The sequence below is a fragment of the Gobius niger genome (genome assembly GCF_951799975.1).
Source record: "Gobius niger genome assembly, chromosome: 8".
NCBI lineage: Eukaryota > Metazoa > Chordata > Actinopteri > Gobiiformes > Gobiidae > Gobius > Gobius niger.
The window spans coordinates 11,124,984-11,143,276 of NC_136859.1; the positions used below are offsets into that span (position 1 = coordinate 11,124,984).

At 40.0% G+C, this 18,293-nt stretch overlaps 1 protein-coding gene and 1 long non-coding RNA gene across 2 annotated transcripts; both read right to left on the reverse strand.

Annotated features, from left to right (window-relative positions):
- Window positions 1-6,693: 6,693 nt before the first annotated feature.
- LOC306966588 (uncharacterized protein) lies at window positions 6,694-11,255 on the reverse strand. Its single transcript, XM_079561391.1, has 6 exons — window positions 11,209-11,255; window positions 11,069-11,118; window positions 9,536-9,652; window positions 9,428-9,453; window positions 9,266-9,347; window positions 6,694-7,286 (listed from the first exon to the last, which is right to left on the reverse strand). Exons 4-6 carry the CDS (start codon window positions 9,449-9,451, stop codon window positions 7,030-7,032), a joined length of 363 nt encoding a protein of 120 aa, XP_079417517.1. The 5' UTR covers window positions 9,452-9,453; window positions 9,536-9,652; window positions 11,069-11,118; window positions 11,209-11,255; the 3' UTR covers window positions 6,694-7,029.
- A 929-nt stretch (window positions 11,256-12,184) lies between these two features.
- On the reverse strand, window positions 12,185-14,631 carry LOC306966596. The gene is made up of 3 exons (XR_013793122.1): window positions 14,576-14,631; window positions 12,800-12,907; window positions 12,185-12,304 (listed from the first exon to the last, which is right to left on the reverse strand). It is a non-coding gene; the product is annotated as an uncharacterized lncRNA (long non-coding RNA).
- Window positions 14,632-18,293: the final 3,662 nt, after the last annotated feature.

Genomic DNA, 18,293 nt, shown 5'->3' on the forward strand with positions numbered 1-18,293 from the left:
CAACTTCAAGGAATTAAGTCTGACAAGGAAAAAAAGCGAGTATCTGCTAGTGGTGGAGACAACTTACATCTTAACCGGACAGGAAGAAAATAGATCCTGCCTGAAGCGCATTTATAAACTGACTCACACGGGCATGAGCTCAGGGTCTGCACATCTTTGTGTTCATGTTTTATGGATTGCTTTGATCTGCGTTCTTGTAATCACATGTAACTGTGAAGCAATTTGAATTGCCTTGTGTATGAATTGTGCTCTACAAATAAACTTGTTTGCTTTACTGTTGTGTGCACTAAAATAATGCGCCCTGGGGCAAGGGCACTACCAGGCGCGCGCAGACAGTGAATGCATCAGACCGAGATTATAGACAAGTTCACTGACATGCACGTGGAGGCAGTCACCCCTTCCACTGAAAACCCACATCCTTCACTGCCGTAGATGTAGAGTAAATGGTGCAGAAAAGGAAACTCTCTGTGACTATACTATACTCACTACCTCGCACTTATCCATGCACGTGCTCATAAGCGCGCACTCGCTCTGCCACTGACCGCAGTTGTGGAGAGCTGAATTACTACTTTGTATTTAAATATAGTCTCCTGAATAGCCGACTTCACAGGCGTCTTCTGATTAAACTCTCGTCCTACGGTTAAAATGAAGCCTGTAATGAGGCGCTGTTTGGCTTACTGTAAATCCCAGTTGCATATTCATTCAGTCGCTTCTTAAACCATTTCAGTCAGACTTTACTTTATAGTATGTGAGACTGAGTTACTGCTATTCTTATTACACACTCATTACAGACCAGCCTAAAACTATTGCGTGATTGCAGATTTAAATGTTGTAAACAGGACAACAACAAAGAAAAACAAGAGTGAATGTCTCTGAACAAAAGCACAAAACAAAATGAGACTGAATCCAGTGGAAAATCCGTTGGTGAGGAGGGCCCTGCTCTGCAGAGGGTCTGCACAGCCCACTGACATATGCCTGCAGCCAGAGGAGAGAGACTCATTTACAAAGAGTTGATGCACATTCTCAGATTGACTCAGTGTCACTTTTGATAATGCCCTGACACACTTCTGGTCGTTCAGTCACAGCTCAGAGGGTCTTGCCTCATCTACACTGCAGACCAGGTACGTGCTGATTTGTGTTGATTGAGTTTATTTGAAACACAGGAACCTAAAACATTATGACTTTATAGAAGCATAGGCAGCTTCTCAACATCCTTTTGTTTTTGTGGCACATCTTCAGAGCCAGATATACTGTGTCTCGTCTGTTGAATGTTTCTTCCACAGACTTGCTTCTGATTCCCATCCTGATTTTTTGTTTAGATGGATCTCTCTTGCTTTGCCACTTTGCTGTACCTCTACTCAGTCATTATCCCGGCACTGTCTTTGGAGTGCACTCAAAAACAGTATAAGTGGCCAAGTTCTAATCCCCAGTTTTGCTGCAACAAGTGCAAACCAGGTACAAGCTTTATTTTAATATAGTTACTTAATTCAAGAGATTAAATGTATGACACTGACAAATATCTTACATCCAGGTGAGTACATGGAATACCGTAATCCGAAAAATTGTGACATTCGCTGTAAGCGTTGCACTGGAGAACGCTACACAGAGTCCTACAACGTTGAGAAATGTGAAATCTGCAGAGACTGCAGCAAAGGTGAGTTTTATTTTTGCGATGTTTTCCCACAGTGTTGCTGGTGGAGTGATTCTCATACAGTCACAATGACGAGGAACATGTCATTATTATTATTTGCCCGTCAAGTCGATGCAGACAAACTGGGCTGTAGCACCTATACAGTAATGTGTGGGAGATTGTGCAGAAGAGCGCTTTGAGAGAGAGAAAAGAGTTTGAGCCAATAAGGAAATGCTGGAGTCCCTCTTTTATATGATTCTCCATCTTCATCCTTCTTCTTCTTCCACACACTTTTTGCAGGGATTCTCAGACTTCCCACACTCAAGACATTTCATCTAGTTTCTTTTCTCTCTCATTTGAGTTCTCAGTTATTGACTATGTCCGTGTGCTGATTCAGACTTTCTTGTGAAGTGCAGCACATCTGTGTGTTGATTACATGTTAATTTAGTATGAATCATTAAAACTACACACTGTCCCGGCAGTTCACTTCTTGACAGTAAAAGAGCTTAGAGTTTAGTCAGCGAGGTGTTTGAACTTGATCATTTCACAGGGGTTTACTGTAGAAGTGGCCTGGGGGGCTTTCCCTGCCCTGGCCTCATGGTGGGATCCAGTCAGAGAGAGACTAGAGTGACAGCAAATACAAAAACATCAGTTTATAGTGTAAGATAAATGATTAGTCTCTGGGGACAGCGGGTTTCGCTCTGCAGAACTGACTTATTTCAGCTCAGTTGCCTTATTCTCGGTCAGCTGCACATAGAAAACAGATTCATCCCTTCTGCTTTCCCTTCCTTTTCTCAGCCCAAAACACTCTGCTCCACTTGCAGACATGGGCACTTCCTCCGACCCCTTTGTGTGTTTTAACCTCCAAAACATTTTATTTATTTCCTTTATTTTATCAGGCAAGACATTAAAGGTGCATTACGGAACGTTTTCTGTGGAAAAAAAAAGTTGATATATGTATTTGCCCTTATAGTGACCCAGCATTGCGCCTTTACTTTCCATCACAGTGGTCTCTATGACCTACATCATCAATTGTTTGGGAGGTTTACACCTCCCTACAAAAGAGTTGATCCTGGAGTGTTATAGAGGCCACTGTGATAGAAATAAAGGCGGCATGTTAACCACTCATATAGCAACTGGGTCACTACAAGCTCAAACATGCACAAATATAAAAAACAAAAAAAACAATCCCACATAAAAAGTTGCATATGTCCCTTTAAGAACAATAAATGTTGGCCTGAAAGTGCTTGGTGTGCACTTAAAGGGACAGGGAAGGGGATGCAAAACAAATAAATAATTGCAGTGTGTACATGGAATCATTGTGAGGAGAGTTTACAGCCTACAGTGTGATACCTCATTTGAAAGCCGAGACTTTCTAGATCTGTGTGAGTGAAACACAACTTACATCACATTTGTCGTTCCTAACCCTGACCCTATGTCCCTGATCAGAGCCCATACACCTTCACTGTACCATCCTGATTATTTCAGCGCTAACAACCTTCACGACAAAGCATGCCGTTGCTAAACACTAGGAGCCTTTGTTTTTGGCTTAGCCTTATTAACGGCTTCGCTCCTGTCCATGTGCCCTCTCTTATCAAACTTCTAACATTTAGTACACGGAAATTAGGTGCTTTCCGTTCAAAAGTTACAAGACGCGGGTCCAAAAGTACAACATTTAAATGTGCAAAGCAATGGAAATAACATGTCTTTGGGTCTGTGTGACATCTTTTTCTGCTAAATGTCACATGAAGCGAGACTCTTGGTTGTCTGAAATCTGTTTGATCTCTTATTTGAGCAAAACAGGCAGAGAGACCGTGTCCTATTTAGGGCAACATCTGTACACCTGTGCAGTGCGAGCCATCTGATCTGAGAACATGCCCCCGCACATCCGACTGAAAGCCCCAAAACGTACCAAAACATGCAAACGCTCTTTAATGTCATCATTAAAGAGCGTTTGCATGTTTTGGTACGTTTTAATAATTGATTTCTTCATGCAGAGGCGTCATTCAGGGGTTATTTTAATGTTTCAACACCTTAGCGCTGGTGTTTCAACACCTTCAGACATATCATGCACAATCTACACACTTCAGTCACGTAGGTTGAAATCATCCAGTTTTCTTGGGTTGTTTCATCTAAGTCTATTTCTAGTTCACCTTAAAACAACAGCATGAGAAACATCATCAACATTAATATTTAAAAGTCTTCTCTGTAAGTCCTTCATAAACCATCGCCAGACTCATTCTTCAAGGCATCATTGATTTGTTAGCATGCCATTGGCTAAAGTGGTGGCCAACATCATGAGATAAAAAGTGAGATATCAATGCTGAGGTGCTCAAAAGCAAGTTTACGAGCCAAAACCATGCTTGATGTCACTGAAATGACCAAAACACGGTCTTGCAAAGGCGTCTGGACTTCACAAACCAGAGCAGCCCCACCTCATGACATCATCAGGTGAGAGACGAGAACTCTGAGCAGTTGCAACCGACTGAAAATGCAAGATTACTCAACAGCAACACCACAAGCTAAAGCTCAAAAAGGCTATCTTAAAAAGTCAGTTTAGTTTTATCCAAAATAAAAACAGGCATCAGTAAACAGTGTCTCAAAATGAAACCCTTTTGTGCGTAAAAGAGCACAGTCATACATTTAGAATTACGGTCTTTGAGTCAGTAACTGGCAGTCTCCCTGACTCATTTCTCTTTTATGTTTTGAAGTCCAGTCATGCTTAAAAAAAAAAAAAAGAGTCATGTCCATATGATCACGGGCCGATATAAGCCTGTGTGTGGGTGAGGCAGTATATCCAGTATATAGCTTAGCATGTGACTCTCTTGTTCTGGGACCAGTCAACGAATAAAACCAACGCTTTTGATGAACGATTTCACTCTAGTTTATTTGTCCATGTGCGCCATAATTGCAGATACAGCGTCAAACACAAACCTATTTTTTTCACGTCTGTGTTTTGCGTTACAGATCATATGGAGACCGATACCCAGTGTACCAGGACCCATAATGCCGTGTGCCGATGTGAGAAAGGCTACGCATGTGTAGACCCTGGGTGCTCCTATTGTATAGAGTCTCCTACCACCACAACTACCACCCGGACCCCCAGCACCACAGGTATTATCACTATGTACATGTTAAGTTATTATGGCCCAGCAGAGGTCAGCAAAAACAATGTCACTGGCTACGTTTACATGGTCAGAAAAATCAGATAACTGGAGAGATCAGTTAACCCATTAATCAGACCAGAAATCGGAGAATCCAAAACGCCTTGTTCTGCGTGTGCAAGAGCAGATTTGGATTACTAGAGCAACTGAAAGATCTCCTTGCACATTTCTTCAATCAGGCCCAACTGCAGAACCAGGTGGAGGAGAAAGCGCCTCCATATTTGGACTTAAAGTCAAACTGCTCCATGTGACAGTAGAGTCTTGTGCTTGGTAGCGTAGAGTGGTTACAGCACAGGTTTAGTCACCCAAAGGTCTGCTATGACTTGTTTTCTTTAGTAATAATGTAAAGTAAAATGCAAAAGAGGATGGAGTGATATTCTTAAACCAATCGACTGTAGGAAACACACTGTACCTCCTTTGCAGATATATGGATATATCTTTATTTCCTTGATAACTTTTGTGTTTTATATCAAAAATACTTTTCATAATATATTTTAATCTTTATCTTTGTGACATTAGTTTGGCCTCTTTGCTGTATGTTCCTGGTTAGTTTATTATAAAGATCAGAAAGAAATCAGATTATGATGTTTACATGCCACATCAATAATCCGAGAAGTCCAGAAATCATATTTTTGATCTCCATGTAAACTGTATAATCTTTAATTCCGTCAGCACTTTTAAACCACCGTTAGATACATCCTGTGTTTAATCCGACAATCATTTATATTTAAAGATTTCACCTTCATCACTAATGCTTCTTAGAAATGTTACAAATTTGTGCAAAGTTCTTATTACTCATTTTTTCTCTCATGCCTCAGTCTCCATTCCTACACGGAGGACTTTTATTACTACTACTACCTCTACCACTACCACCTCTACCTCCACCAGTAAACCAGTGCACGGTAAAGTGACAGACACGGCCTGGTTCCTAATCATCATCAGCCTGCTGTGTCTGGGCCTCGCTCTGGTGATTGTGACGCAGATGAAGCCTCTGCTGAGCTGGTTCAGACGCCACAAGGGTAAGTCACCCTGGTGTTTTATTACATCGTTTCAACATTAAATGACTGAACGTGTCTCAATGCATCGGCCGTTTGCTCTTTTCTCTTAATGTCAGATCACTGGTTGGTCGAAAAACCTACGGCAACTCTGGTTTCAATGCCCACAGAGGAGGAAGAGGAGGAGGAAGATGAAGAAGATGAGCCCAGCACTCCAGTCCAGGAGATGTGCGGCAAATGTGACCAGCCTATTGATGTATGAGACATAACAAAACCTTGCACGTAAAAGACTTGAACTGCTTTGAATGTGAAGCATCTGTAGACTGTTAAAAGAGAGGAAGGAGAGCGCTGGTGTGTTGGTATGCGCGATTGTACACGGTTTGTATGTATACCTTTGAATATGAAAAAGACATTTAGTTCATGATTGAATATTGTTTATCTGTCTACACGCTTGCTACTTTGTACTTGTTTACTTTATGATAAAATGACTTCACACTTTGCTGGAGTGAAAAATTAAGCACCAATTGACTCCGTGCATGACTTCAAACCATAGCAACGCCGCCCAAGAAGTGACTTCCTGTTTCGATCCAGCACACCAAAATAAAAGCACCATCTTATTCATTGGTTCAGCAGTTTAATTAATTCAACTTTCTTTCTGCCTAACTATTAACAGACAAAACACTCAAAATGTGTGTATTTAATTATCTTCTTCTAATGCTGCAAGCACCTGCAGAACTAATCAATGAGACGAGCTGTGTGCTTTTATTTTGGCGTGCTGGATCGAAACAGGAAGTCACTTCTTGGGCGGTGTTGTTATGATTTGAATGAATGGATGAATGGATGATTCAAAGTCAAGAAATGTCCAGCTTTAACATACTCTGTCATCCTGGATGTTTGAGAATTGTTGTTGTGTTTGGCTCATTAGCATCTGTGCGTCACTGCCCACTCTACAACCGGGAGGGACTCAACACCTGTGGCCCTGTTTACACGAGAATTAGATCATTCTGAAGCGCTGGCCATTAAGGAATCATCAAAGAATGTCCAGCTGTGTTGCTTTAGTGGACTCTATGTTTTGAACAGCTGTTTTGATCAAAATGTCAACTATTAAACCTGAAGAACCAGTTTCCATATTGTCCATCATAGCTTCTGGTCCGAAAAGGAAAATTCTCTCTTCAGCGCTCACTCACATTATGAAGGAAGTAGGATAAGGAAGTAGGATTGTCCATAACGTCAGTCAGTGTCATAGCTGCTCCTCCATGGACACGTGGCTGTCCTTGCCCTGCTCCTGGGACGGGAAGAAGACGTGTTCCCCGCCGCGATCCTCCTCGGACAGGGGGAACGCGGGGGAGGGCGTGGGCTGGCAGACCATACAGTAAGCGTCGTCCTCACTGGGCTCTTTCACTTCTGCCTTCTCCTCTTTCGCTTGACCGATCTGCCCCGAAATGTCACCGAGGAGGCTGAAGATCACTGTCCCGGGATTGTGGACATGTACAGGACCTACAGTAGTAGAAACAAAAACACTTAAAACCTTGGATTCCTCTGTCTTGTGAGGAGAATGATGATATTTTGTTTTTATTATATACACTTCCTGACACAAGAAAAGTCGCCACCTGGATTGAATTAACCTCTTAACCCCCTCCAAGTGCATTTGCTCTAGTTCAGCTTTACACAAATCTAAAACGTTATAGCCTATAGGCCACTGGAACGCTTCATTTGAAAGCTAAGACCTACAAAATCATCTAAATGGATCTTTTTCCTCTCATTGTTGTCACTTTATTGACATTTTATACATTGCTTTCCATCACTCTTTATCCCTTTTCTATTGCTCTAATGTAGCTTTTTTTGGTTGTGTTTTTGTCCCAAAAAAATTGCCACATTTTCATCACTTTTTGTCACTTTTCTGTCACTATTTTGTTGCTTTTTTTGTCACATTTTTGTTGCTCTTCTGTTGTATTTTCATCCTTGTTTTCGTAATAATAATAATAATAATAATACATTTTACCAAATCTGAAAGTGCTACAGTGGACAGCATAGTTTAAAAACAGAACAGTATAGAGTACAACATATATTAAAAGACAGGACTTAAAAACCAAGCATTAGCTGTTAAAATAAGCTTCTGTAAAAAGGTGGGTTTTAAGTCCTTTTTTAAATGTGTCCACCGTTTGTGGGGCTCTGAGGTGATCTGGGAGGGCGTTCCACAGGCAGGGAGCATTTTAGTTGCTCCCTGCCTGTGGCCTGTGGTAGTTGCTATTTTGACACTTTTTTCAAGAAGCTTTTAGATTTGGGTAAAGCCAAACTGGAGAAAATGTGCTGAGTTCCGGTGGGAGTTAAGAGGTTAGCTGTTATGACCAAGGTTGCTGCAGTTGGTCAGGTTTAGGTTCAGCAACAGGTTATTCTTCTTCCCTTGATGACACAGGCATATTCCAAGATGAAATGCCAGGATTCATCGGGCTCAGGTTGTAAAAGAGTGCGAGACATTATTTTCACACATGGATTGGCCACAGAGTCCAGATCTGAACCTAACTGAGACTCTTTGTGCTGGAGAGGCCTTTGCACAGTGGTCACAGTCTCCCATCGTCAACATATTGGTGAAAAACAAACGCAACACTGGATCTTTTGACATTGCAGAAGATCAACGAAACAAAGCCACAGCGAATGCGTCCTGAAATCAAAGCTAAAGGCGCCGCAGCAAAATATTAGAGCGTGTGACCTCTATTTTTTGTGGTGACTTTATTTGGGTCAGGAAGTGCAGCTCTTTTATGGCTTTATCAGCTTTATTTTGGAAAAACCCTCTTGTGCTGCAAGTGTTGTAAACAGAGGTGGGTAGTGCTCACATTTACTCAAGTAACTTTTTGAAGAAACTGTACTTCTTTAGAGTAGTTTTATCATACGGTACCTGTACTTGAGTAAAAACAATTGCTACAATTTCCACTGTGAGTAAATGTTTCTCTAACCTCTTAACCCTCACCTGAACCGAACACATTTTCCCCAGTTTGGCTTCACCCAAATCTAAAAGCACCACAATGACGACAAAAACGAGGATGGCTGGATAGGCTGTAAGCTCCATTGAGAGGATTAAGATTTGGGTAAAGCCGAACTGGAGAAAATGGTTAAAGGTTAAGCGATCTCTGTAAAATAGAAGTAGTTTGTCTCAAGCTCCTTTTTCTTTAGAATAATTGAGTTTTTCTGTATTTTCATGCCGTTTTCTTGATTTTATGTTGTTGTTTCATACACAGACTTTTTAGCTCTAACAATTACTCAATACTCACAGTACTCAAGTAACATTTTCTCCAAGTACTTTTTTAGTTTTACTTCAGTAATTATTTTGGTCACTACTTTTGGCTTGTACTTGAGTAAAGTTATTTGAAAGTAACCTCACTCTTACTTGAGTAAATATCTTGGCCTCTCTACCCACCACTGGTTGTAAACAATCATGACTCCTTGCGTTTGAAAACCATGATTTTATTGATCATTACCCATATTAGCTGTTGCCATGGGAACCGCCTGTTGCTTCTGATCAGACGTTTCTCTTGTTTGATGAGCAGAGTCTTTAGTTTCCTGCAAAACAGTTTGGATATTTTAGGCAAACAATATTGTCGTCCAGGCATCAAAAAAATTAAATGAAATGTGTTGCTTACCACAGTGGTACAGAGCTTCTTCATAGCTGAAAAAAGGTGAGGATATGTAAGTTGATGTCTTGCTAATGTAGTTCAGGAATGACGTTTGCTCTAAATGTGTGAGCTTACCTTGCTTGAAGCGTGTTTCGTGTCCAGGGCATCCCAAACAGAGGAGGAGCACCAGAGCTAAGCCTCCGATGATGACCAGAGGACACAGGATGGCGATCAGCTGGTTCTGGGTAGTGTCTAATAGATCACAAGAGGCAGCAACTATTTAATTCAGGTCAAGTCGAAGGAATTTAGAATAAGAAAAAGTAGTTTTCTTATACAATTTCATTGTGCAATAGGTCGCGTTCACGTGACATCACGTGACAAATATCTAAAGAGCCTAAAGATACAGACGCCATCTCTGGACTCGCCCATATATGGTCATGTTTGATAACAGTTAAGGGGGAAAACAATTTGGAGAAAAATCTAAACTTTCTCAAATTTTTCATGAAACACTTTAACAAATGCTGTATTATGAAAATAGTATTCTAAAGATACAAAGACATGGAGAGGAGTGGTTCAACAGCCCATAAATACATAAATAAATAAATAACGGAGAATGCTCCCTCGATGCTTCATGCTAGCATTGAGCTAATGCTAACAACTAGCTAGCACTAGCTACGACTGCCATTTTTTACACTTGACTTTATTTGTTTGTGATAAATAAGTTCATGTTCCACCAGAAAATTGCTAAAAAGAGTGGAAAATTGTGTTTCCCCAAAATATTCTATTATTACTTCTATGAGCCATGCCCTGCTCTGTATCAATAGTTTAAAATTGAGGTGGAGCAATGAACTATGGTAACTGTGTTAACAATGGTAATTGCAGATTTTTTTGTCTTAGTTTTTGGTTTATATCTCAGTCATTACTGTAAGAATCCACATGAAACAAAAACTGTTTCAAACTTCACTGTCTCGTCTGTCAGCACATACAGTATGAACTAATGTCTAATTATTATCTCTGAAAGGCGTCCAAAAGGGGAGACAATATTCGAAAACATGAGCGTGATGTTGGCCAATAGGACATAAGAATAATATGTCAGGTTTGTGAATCCAATCCCTGTCAAATACTGATGAGTCAAATGATTTGTTAATTTTCAATTTGGAGATTTCTTACAGAAACTGTATTTCTCACATAGAGTTGTATTGGCCCCTGCCCTCCACCTGACATTATGACATCATCACAGTCTAAATCGTGAATGCCACCTATTGTACAATGACAAATAAAGCACTCAATTACGTAGGATCAGTTGTTTTGTATTTGACCCTGGAGCCACTGTGATGGAAAGCAAAGGCGCCGTGCTAACCCCTCATACAACTGCTGAGTAACTAAAAGCTCAAATACACGCAATGTTTTTTTTCCTCACATAAAGAGTTCCATAATGCACCTTTAAGTGCTTTCTTAAGTGCTTTCCTGTAGGAGGAGCTAAACTTAATGACCTATAGTTCTGTCTGGGGTGAGTAACATGCCCGCCCTGTAGGTTTCTGATCTTGGTCACTTATTGTCCTGTGTCTGGGGTTCATTTGCTTGATCATGTTCCCACAAATTCAAAAGAGAAAAAAAAGACGAGATATTCAGATAATAACAAAGTAATAAATCAAAAGCCGTCCTCACCTGTCCTGGGGTCTGTGGTATTTCCTGACACGGACGATGGACGGCCCCCACTGGAATTAAAGCGAATTTAAAAAAGCGTTGACTGTAAACTTATAACGCATTACCGTTAAAGTTAAATCCTCTGCTGCTGATGCACTCACTTTGAGACGCTGCCGGGCTGGGGCAAGGTGCTGCTCTTTCCCACGGAAGAACCTAACAAATAAAGACTGTCACATAATCCAGAATCTGCACTTTTTCTTAAACGTGCCTCGACATCATGTTGGATGTGAAGCATTGCATCAAACTTCCATTACAGCATAACCCCCCCAATTATTCTGAATCTTTAATAAGTTAATATCTTCCTTAGAGATTAGACATATGTATCTGTTTTTTGTGTTTCTCACTTACGCCCTGGGAACCACCAACAATTATGAGTAAGTAAACAGCTGAATAGATCTAATAAATAAACATAAGCATAAGGTCTACTCACTGCTAAAGCCCCAGTGTGCCTTTAGTTTGAGTTGGAGGCCCCCTGCTGGCTTAAAGCAGGTGTGTGAGGGTGTAAGTAGGGCTGTGCAATTAATCGAAATTCAATTACGATTTCGATTACTATACTAAACGAATACAAAATGAGCATAATCGCAAAAAAACAATTATAATTTTTTCCCATTTTTTTTTCAACCATGGCTCATGCTTTTGCCTGACAGAAAAACAAACTGCGCTGTGTGATGCTGTCATCAGGCCGCGCTGCTCAGTTTACTTGTGCAGTTGTGAGGGCTGGCCAGCAGGGGGCAGGTGTGAAGCAGAGACCTGTCTTTAATCAAGGCGTACTTGAAATCATTTGTACTTTTATGACTGTTCAGAAAACAGAAAATATCAGCATTGTTTTTTGATTAATAAATAAATAAAATAAAGATATAACAAAAAAGAAATAATCGTTTGAATAATCGTGATTTCAATTATGACTAAAATAATCATGATTATTATTTTTTCAATAATCGAGCAGCCCTAGGTGTAAGTGATGGATACAGAAATTATTACAGTAACTCTTCAATTTAGAGTCTAAATCAAATGAAACTGAGCATCACAAAGGCAAAATGTAGTAAAGTTCTAAATCACCCCTGGTTGAAGTCGAGCGTTGACAGGATCTGCAGTTTTTTGAGATGCTTTCCCGATCGGTGCAGACATATCCGTCCTCACACTCACACTGAAGGTCCGACGTATTTGTGCACTCTTTCACCACCTTCAAGTGCAGAGCTGAGACAGAGCATGCAACTTTCATGTAAACCTGATGTACTCAGAGTAGTTTCATCACATGTTGCTTTTTACTTGTACTTAAGTGACATTCTTTTTGCAGTAATACTCGGTTCTCTTACTTCAGTAGAATATTATCAATGTCATTTCCCGCTATAAGGTTGTGTCAAAGCCTTTATCTTGATATTATGAGAATCGTGTGCTACAGACTTTACCTTTGGCCTAAACAAACCCACTTCCTTTCTGAGCAAATTCAATTTCTCAGTATTGAATAAACCAAGAAGCCATTCAGAGGCCAAGCTTCTTTACCATGAGATTTAAAAAACAATATGTACATGTGTTATGGTCTGTTACCAGAATGTGCACTTAATTTGTCTGTAGAATAAAACTACAGCTACTTGTGTCCCTTATTGTGGCTCTCTAAAGTGATCCCTACTTATTGGACTTATATTAGATGCAGTAACATTACAGAACATTATACAGAGTGATGTTGTGAACCTGGATTGCAGTCACTGAAGCAGCGGAGACAGCTGCCCTCACAGTTGATGCCCGAAGTGTACATTTCAGCGGGACAGGGTTTGCATCCGCAGCCACGTTGGTACTGACCTGGCCCACAGAGGATTACACAGAAATATATTCTGTTATATGTTAACTAATATCAGGAACCTGAGCTCTCTCCCTTCCATCTGCTTCCGCCTGCATTCACAAACCCTCCAGACACTGAGGGTTTGAGAGTAACTTAGTGTGGTGAAATTGACAATAAAATTTCCTCTGATTCCTTTTGTATCCAAACTTTACACAGAAAGGCTGAGTCATGTGCCTGGGAATCAAACACGGGACTTTCTATGATACATAAGCAATAGCAGCAGCAGAATCTGTGTGCCTCAGATTTCATTCAGCTATTTTGCACGGGACTTTCTTGCTTTGAGGTGAGAATGCAAACCACTTCACCACCGCGGTAATGGTTGATTTACAGCAAATAATTAATTCACTGTCCATACTCTACAAGCGCCGCCGCTGTGTCTGCCCTCAGACAGACAGACTAACAGAGATGTGGCTGCCATTCTGTGGCAATGGCCTCTCCGCCTCCCGCATTTATCCATAGATAGAGTGAGTAAAGTGTCTTGCCCAAGTGCAGATAAGACAAACTAAGGAGGTCATTTCAGAGACTAGATGCAAGGTAGTCATTTTATGCTCACTACTGCCACCTCAGGTCATAAGTGTAACTGCTTCTAACCTTCTGTATTAAGCTCGTGCATGAAGGCAATTGGGACCCTAAGTAACAACCTTTTTGAGAGACAGTGCAGGATTTTAGAGGCAGTTGTGGTGAACAGGTCTGGGCTCATTCTACACATTAGGATATGGCTAGAACATGTAGGGGGTGGAAATACATCATTTTAACATTTTTAAACTCTGTACTCTCCCTTTAAGTTATACTTTATTAATCCCCGGAGGGAAATTTGTTCTCTGCTTTTGACCCATCGTCAAAGCCGCTGGGGCGACCTGTAGAAGCAGCCAGGGGACATCTTAGGGACATCTGCATCTACAAAGCCAGGCTAATGGTCAGAAACACCTGGCTGGAGGATAAACCTATAGTACTTAACCTATTGTATATGTATTTTAGTTGTAAGGGAAACCGGAGTACCCAGAGGAAACCTACACGAACAAAGGGAGAATGTGTAAACTCCACACAGAAATGCACCATCTGGGTGGGAATCGAACCCGGGACCTTCCACGAGCACTAACCGCTGTGCCACCGTGCCGCCAATTTATCAAGTCAGGTGTTAAAAAGTGAGTGCGAGCTGGGAAATAGTATGTTTCATTTACCATTTGAAGTTTCCTGTATTACAGACTGAGATCCACATCTGACATGTAAATGAGAGAATGCTGCGTGAGTAAATGACTCTGCTGCTTCTTCACTTTTGCACATGCAATATGAGGTAAATGGTACCTGAGAGCAATTCACACCTTACTGTTGCCTGCTATAAAACAAAAATCATTTAAAGCAATAATTTGTACAGACAGGAAACTCGGAGGCAGTTTTTTTGTGTTGAAATCACGATAATTTGACTCATTAATGAACTAGATAAACCTTATCTTGATCTCAGGTTTACACGGCACATATTGTATATTAATGAAGGATGTGGTCAGATGCCAGAGCACTGTGCAAAACTTACTCTCATGCAAAACCACAGAATCAGACTTCCATCGACTTCGCAACCAAATGTCACACGATCTCACCTAACACATAAGTTACAAGTTATATCTTCTCACCTGCGAGACATTTTGGGCAGATCACTTTATCTTCCATCCCACATCCTTCGCGCTGTAATCGGAGCATTGATCAGTGTTGTCGTAAGTTTGCGTCATTTTCAGAGCGGAACATTGGGTAAAAATAAACACATTTCGTTGAAAAGTAAACCAGTGGATTACCAGTGTATGAGCGAGGAGTTGGTTGGCACCCATTACCAACAGCAGCAAACGCGTCAGGACTCCCATTCTGTTAGTCCGGCCTTTCACAGCTGCAATTATAGCCTTTAAAACACACAACTCTGGGTCAACACTTTTCTTTTCTTTTTTTTAGCAAGATTTGGAAATCATGTCCAGGAACAACAACATCTGACATAGAAGAACTGCTGAACTAAAAAAAAGAATCACATGCATTTCATTTCATAATAGAGGACAGTGCCTTAATAAATGAAATCTTTGCTATTTGGCAAAGTTCATCTGTTTAAAATGTGATTCTGATTTGCTTGCAATTATTGCAGTTTCAAGGTACAGCATGTGTATAGTAACAGTATTTATGTTTTTCAAGCAAACTTATCTGCCAGTTCATTGGTTCCCTGACTTTTCATACCCAGTACCATATCATAGACGAGTTGATTCACCAGGTCTAGTTTAAGATCAAATCAGGAAGAGACAAACTAGATCCGCCACCTCAAATAACCTGTTAGTTGCCCTCAGGAAAAGTGCCTTCAGCCAGTCGAGCTTTTCAGTGAGAGCAGTCCAGCTCCTCTCACATACACGATGTTGATACATTAAGGCTTGTGCATCACTGTTAATGTATTTTATTCTTGCTGCTTTTGTGCTGCCAGTGCAATTCTGTCTGTGTGTATTTTCCTATGGTGTAGTGTTTGTGCCGAATGTTAACATAGGTTGTGTGAGAGATTACACTATACTTTTATCATTTTATAGGTTAATAATGATTGTTATTGTTGTATATTGTTTACTGTTGGCAATCTACATCTTGCCCAGGGACTACAGTTGAAGACTAGCTTTAGAGCTAAAACTGGCACATTTACAGTGATGTTCATTAATATGCATTGTCCCTGTTCAAATAAAACTAAAATAAAAAAGCTGGTTCAAGAAAGACCTAAATTGCACTAAGTCATGTCCAAAGAATACTGTAAGTGCCATGTCTAAACCATGAACCGAACTTAAATACATTTTAAAGTGCACTGAAGAGTTCCACTTGAAGAAGACAGTTTGAGAACCCCTGTGCTTGTTCAGTATAAGAATAAACTAAAATGTAAAACAAATAACACTTGCTCTTAGGATATTTTGCGAGAGATATACAAAAGCTAGACTTGAAACTAGTATGAATAGATAAACAGCTATAACTACTTTGTATATACGCTTGGATCTACAGGTGATGCATGAAATAAAGTCACATTGTCTATAATCTCACTGACAGACAAAGGAGCTGCAGCACAACATGAAAAGTAAACAATGCTTTTAAATTACCTGTATCTGTTGAATCCTAAAGGCTTGTGATGTGTTATTCTTGAGATGCGCTTGTCTGTGTCTGCTGCTGACACACTTGACCCGAAACGTATCACTGTTTCCTTACCTTTACTTCCTGTGTAAACCACTGCTGCACATGTACGTTTTACCAGAGCTCTGACTAACGTTTGCAACAAAACGCAGCGTATTTTCCGTCTGATTTTTATGCATTTACTTTTCTCCAGAAAATAAAACCACAAACAACGAAGATTTTTTTTTTTATAGCTTAGCTGTTATTTATTTATATCTTTCCTCATTCAATACAATTTCAATGTTTAATCAAACCTTTTTTTTTTTTTACATCATTTTATTTCAAGTTTTTGTTTTCTCTTTTAGGACGATAAAATGGAGAGTAAATAGTAGCTACTCTCCATTTCTGTCCTTTTACAGAGAAGCAACATTCATGTATGCAGTCGCTAAGATAGAGGTGTCCAGACTTTCTTCAATAGTATAGAAATTATATAAAGTTATACATAAGGTATGATGAAAGAAGATCAGGGCCGTGATCTTAAAGCCACGCAGCGGAACATTTCACCCAGAATAAAATGCAAGCATACATTTATTACAGCTGTTTTTCCAAATGAGTTACATTGATCAATACGAGCACTTTTGTTTGCTTTGAGTTTCATAGCCATCGACTTGAAGCAGCATATAACCAGGAAAGTTCCGCAGTGTGGCTTTAATGGCGAGTCTTTCCCTCAGATAAATGTCATGGATAATCAGATTGTGCCGGAGGTTGAGATTCAGCAGCCACTTTAGGCCCCGGAGCCGTAGTTTGGACACCTCTGCTCTGAACAGACAGTAATGTGCAAAGGTTTGAGGAGTGCGGTGGTGACGTAGACCTCAGCCAAGGCACTGGTCTTGTTATGCAATGGTCACTGAAAGGTCAAACACTGGATGAAACCCTAATAATAACAATAATGTAATTTTCATTTGTAAATCTTCAATACAAACCTTTGCACATATCCCCACATAGAAACTCCAAAACAGTCGCCCTCAACTGACAAATACAACCTAGTCTTCAGTTTACAAGCGATAAAAGCTTTTCTCATTGTTCCTGCTTTATAATTATGGACACTGAAAACCAGTACGAGTTTTTTTTTCAAATGGTGAGCAGGCTACGGTGACGCGCGTGAAAACACCCTTATATAGTCACTGTGCTAAAGCTTCTGCGTTACTTTATATTCGTTTATAAGTTACTTCATTGGGCAACAACACACAATGAGAATGAGCACTGTAGATAGAATGAAGAACGACTGGTTATTACAACATAATATGGGTACACTGTAAATAAAACAAAAATCCATCAAGTGATATGTACATGACTTAAAATGACATGTTCTGGAGTGGCTTGGACTTTTTTATTTACTTATTATTCACTTACCACCGGGACATTACTGTTTTCAGTGCTGTGGCTACAATAGTAGCTTACTACCACCAAGTATGGGGTGAATTAATAATGCAATGTAAAGCGTCTTTGAGTGTCCACAAAAACGCTATATAAAACCGATGCATTATTATTGTTATACAGTTTGGACTGAAGCTAAGATTGGATCACCTAAAGTAATAACGTATTTATGTTTTTACAAGATTATAGACAAGACATTTAGAAAAATTAGCCGATAATATCGGTCGAAAATATCGACTGAGCATATCGGCATCGGCCAATAAAAATCTCAGAAAATCGGCATTGGATGAATAACCCATATCGATCGACCTTTACTAAGAAGTAAATAAATCTTGTCCACTCGCATTCTCATTCCAGGTCATTTTAACTCATGACGATGTGAAAGTGTTTGAGATGATAACTCACCCGCTGATATATTGTACATTATACATAATTCAAGTGTTCTATTTAATTGTCTATCATTCGCCCTGCACATGCTTTCATACAGTTCACCCGGTGCATAAAGGCTACACAGGAGGGCTCCTGAAAGGCTTATCTAACATCCCCCTAAGCAGTTCCCTTTCAAGCAAAACATTTGGTCTTCAGTGACCCAAGAGCTACATGCACCTGTTTAAAGCTCCGCAAATCAGATTTCTTCTACATGTGTGGTTAGTCCAGTGGGCACACAAAAATTAAATGATGACTTTGATCAACTATATTGGGTCAGTTTTCCACCTGAAAATCTATGACTTTTATTATTATTTACAGTAAACATAAAACGATTAAGTGGAAAAGACATGATATTTTTAATTAAAGTCAACA

What these genes read in the sequence shown, in the direction of transcription:
- LOC306966588 (XM_079561391.1), bottom strand. Translation starts at nt 9,451, where the DNA reads ATGAAGAAGCTCTGTACCACTGTG. An exon ending in AGAAGCTCTGTACCACTGTG is followed by an intron (nt 9,348 to 9,427) that starts GTAAGCAACACA and finishes ACTGTTTTGCAG; the next exon opens with GAAACTAAAGACTCTGCTCA. An exon ending in CATGGCAACAGCTAATATGG is followed by an intron (nt 7,287 to 9,265) that starts GTAATGATCAAT and finishes CTACTACTGTAG; the next exon opens with GTCCTGTACATGTCCACAAT.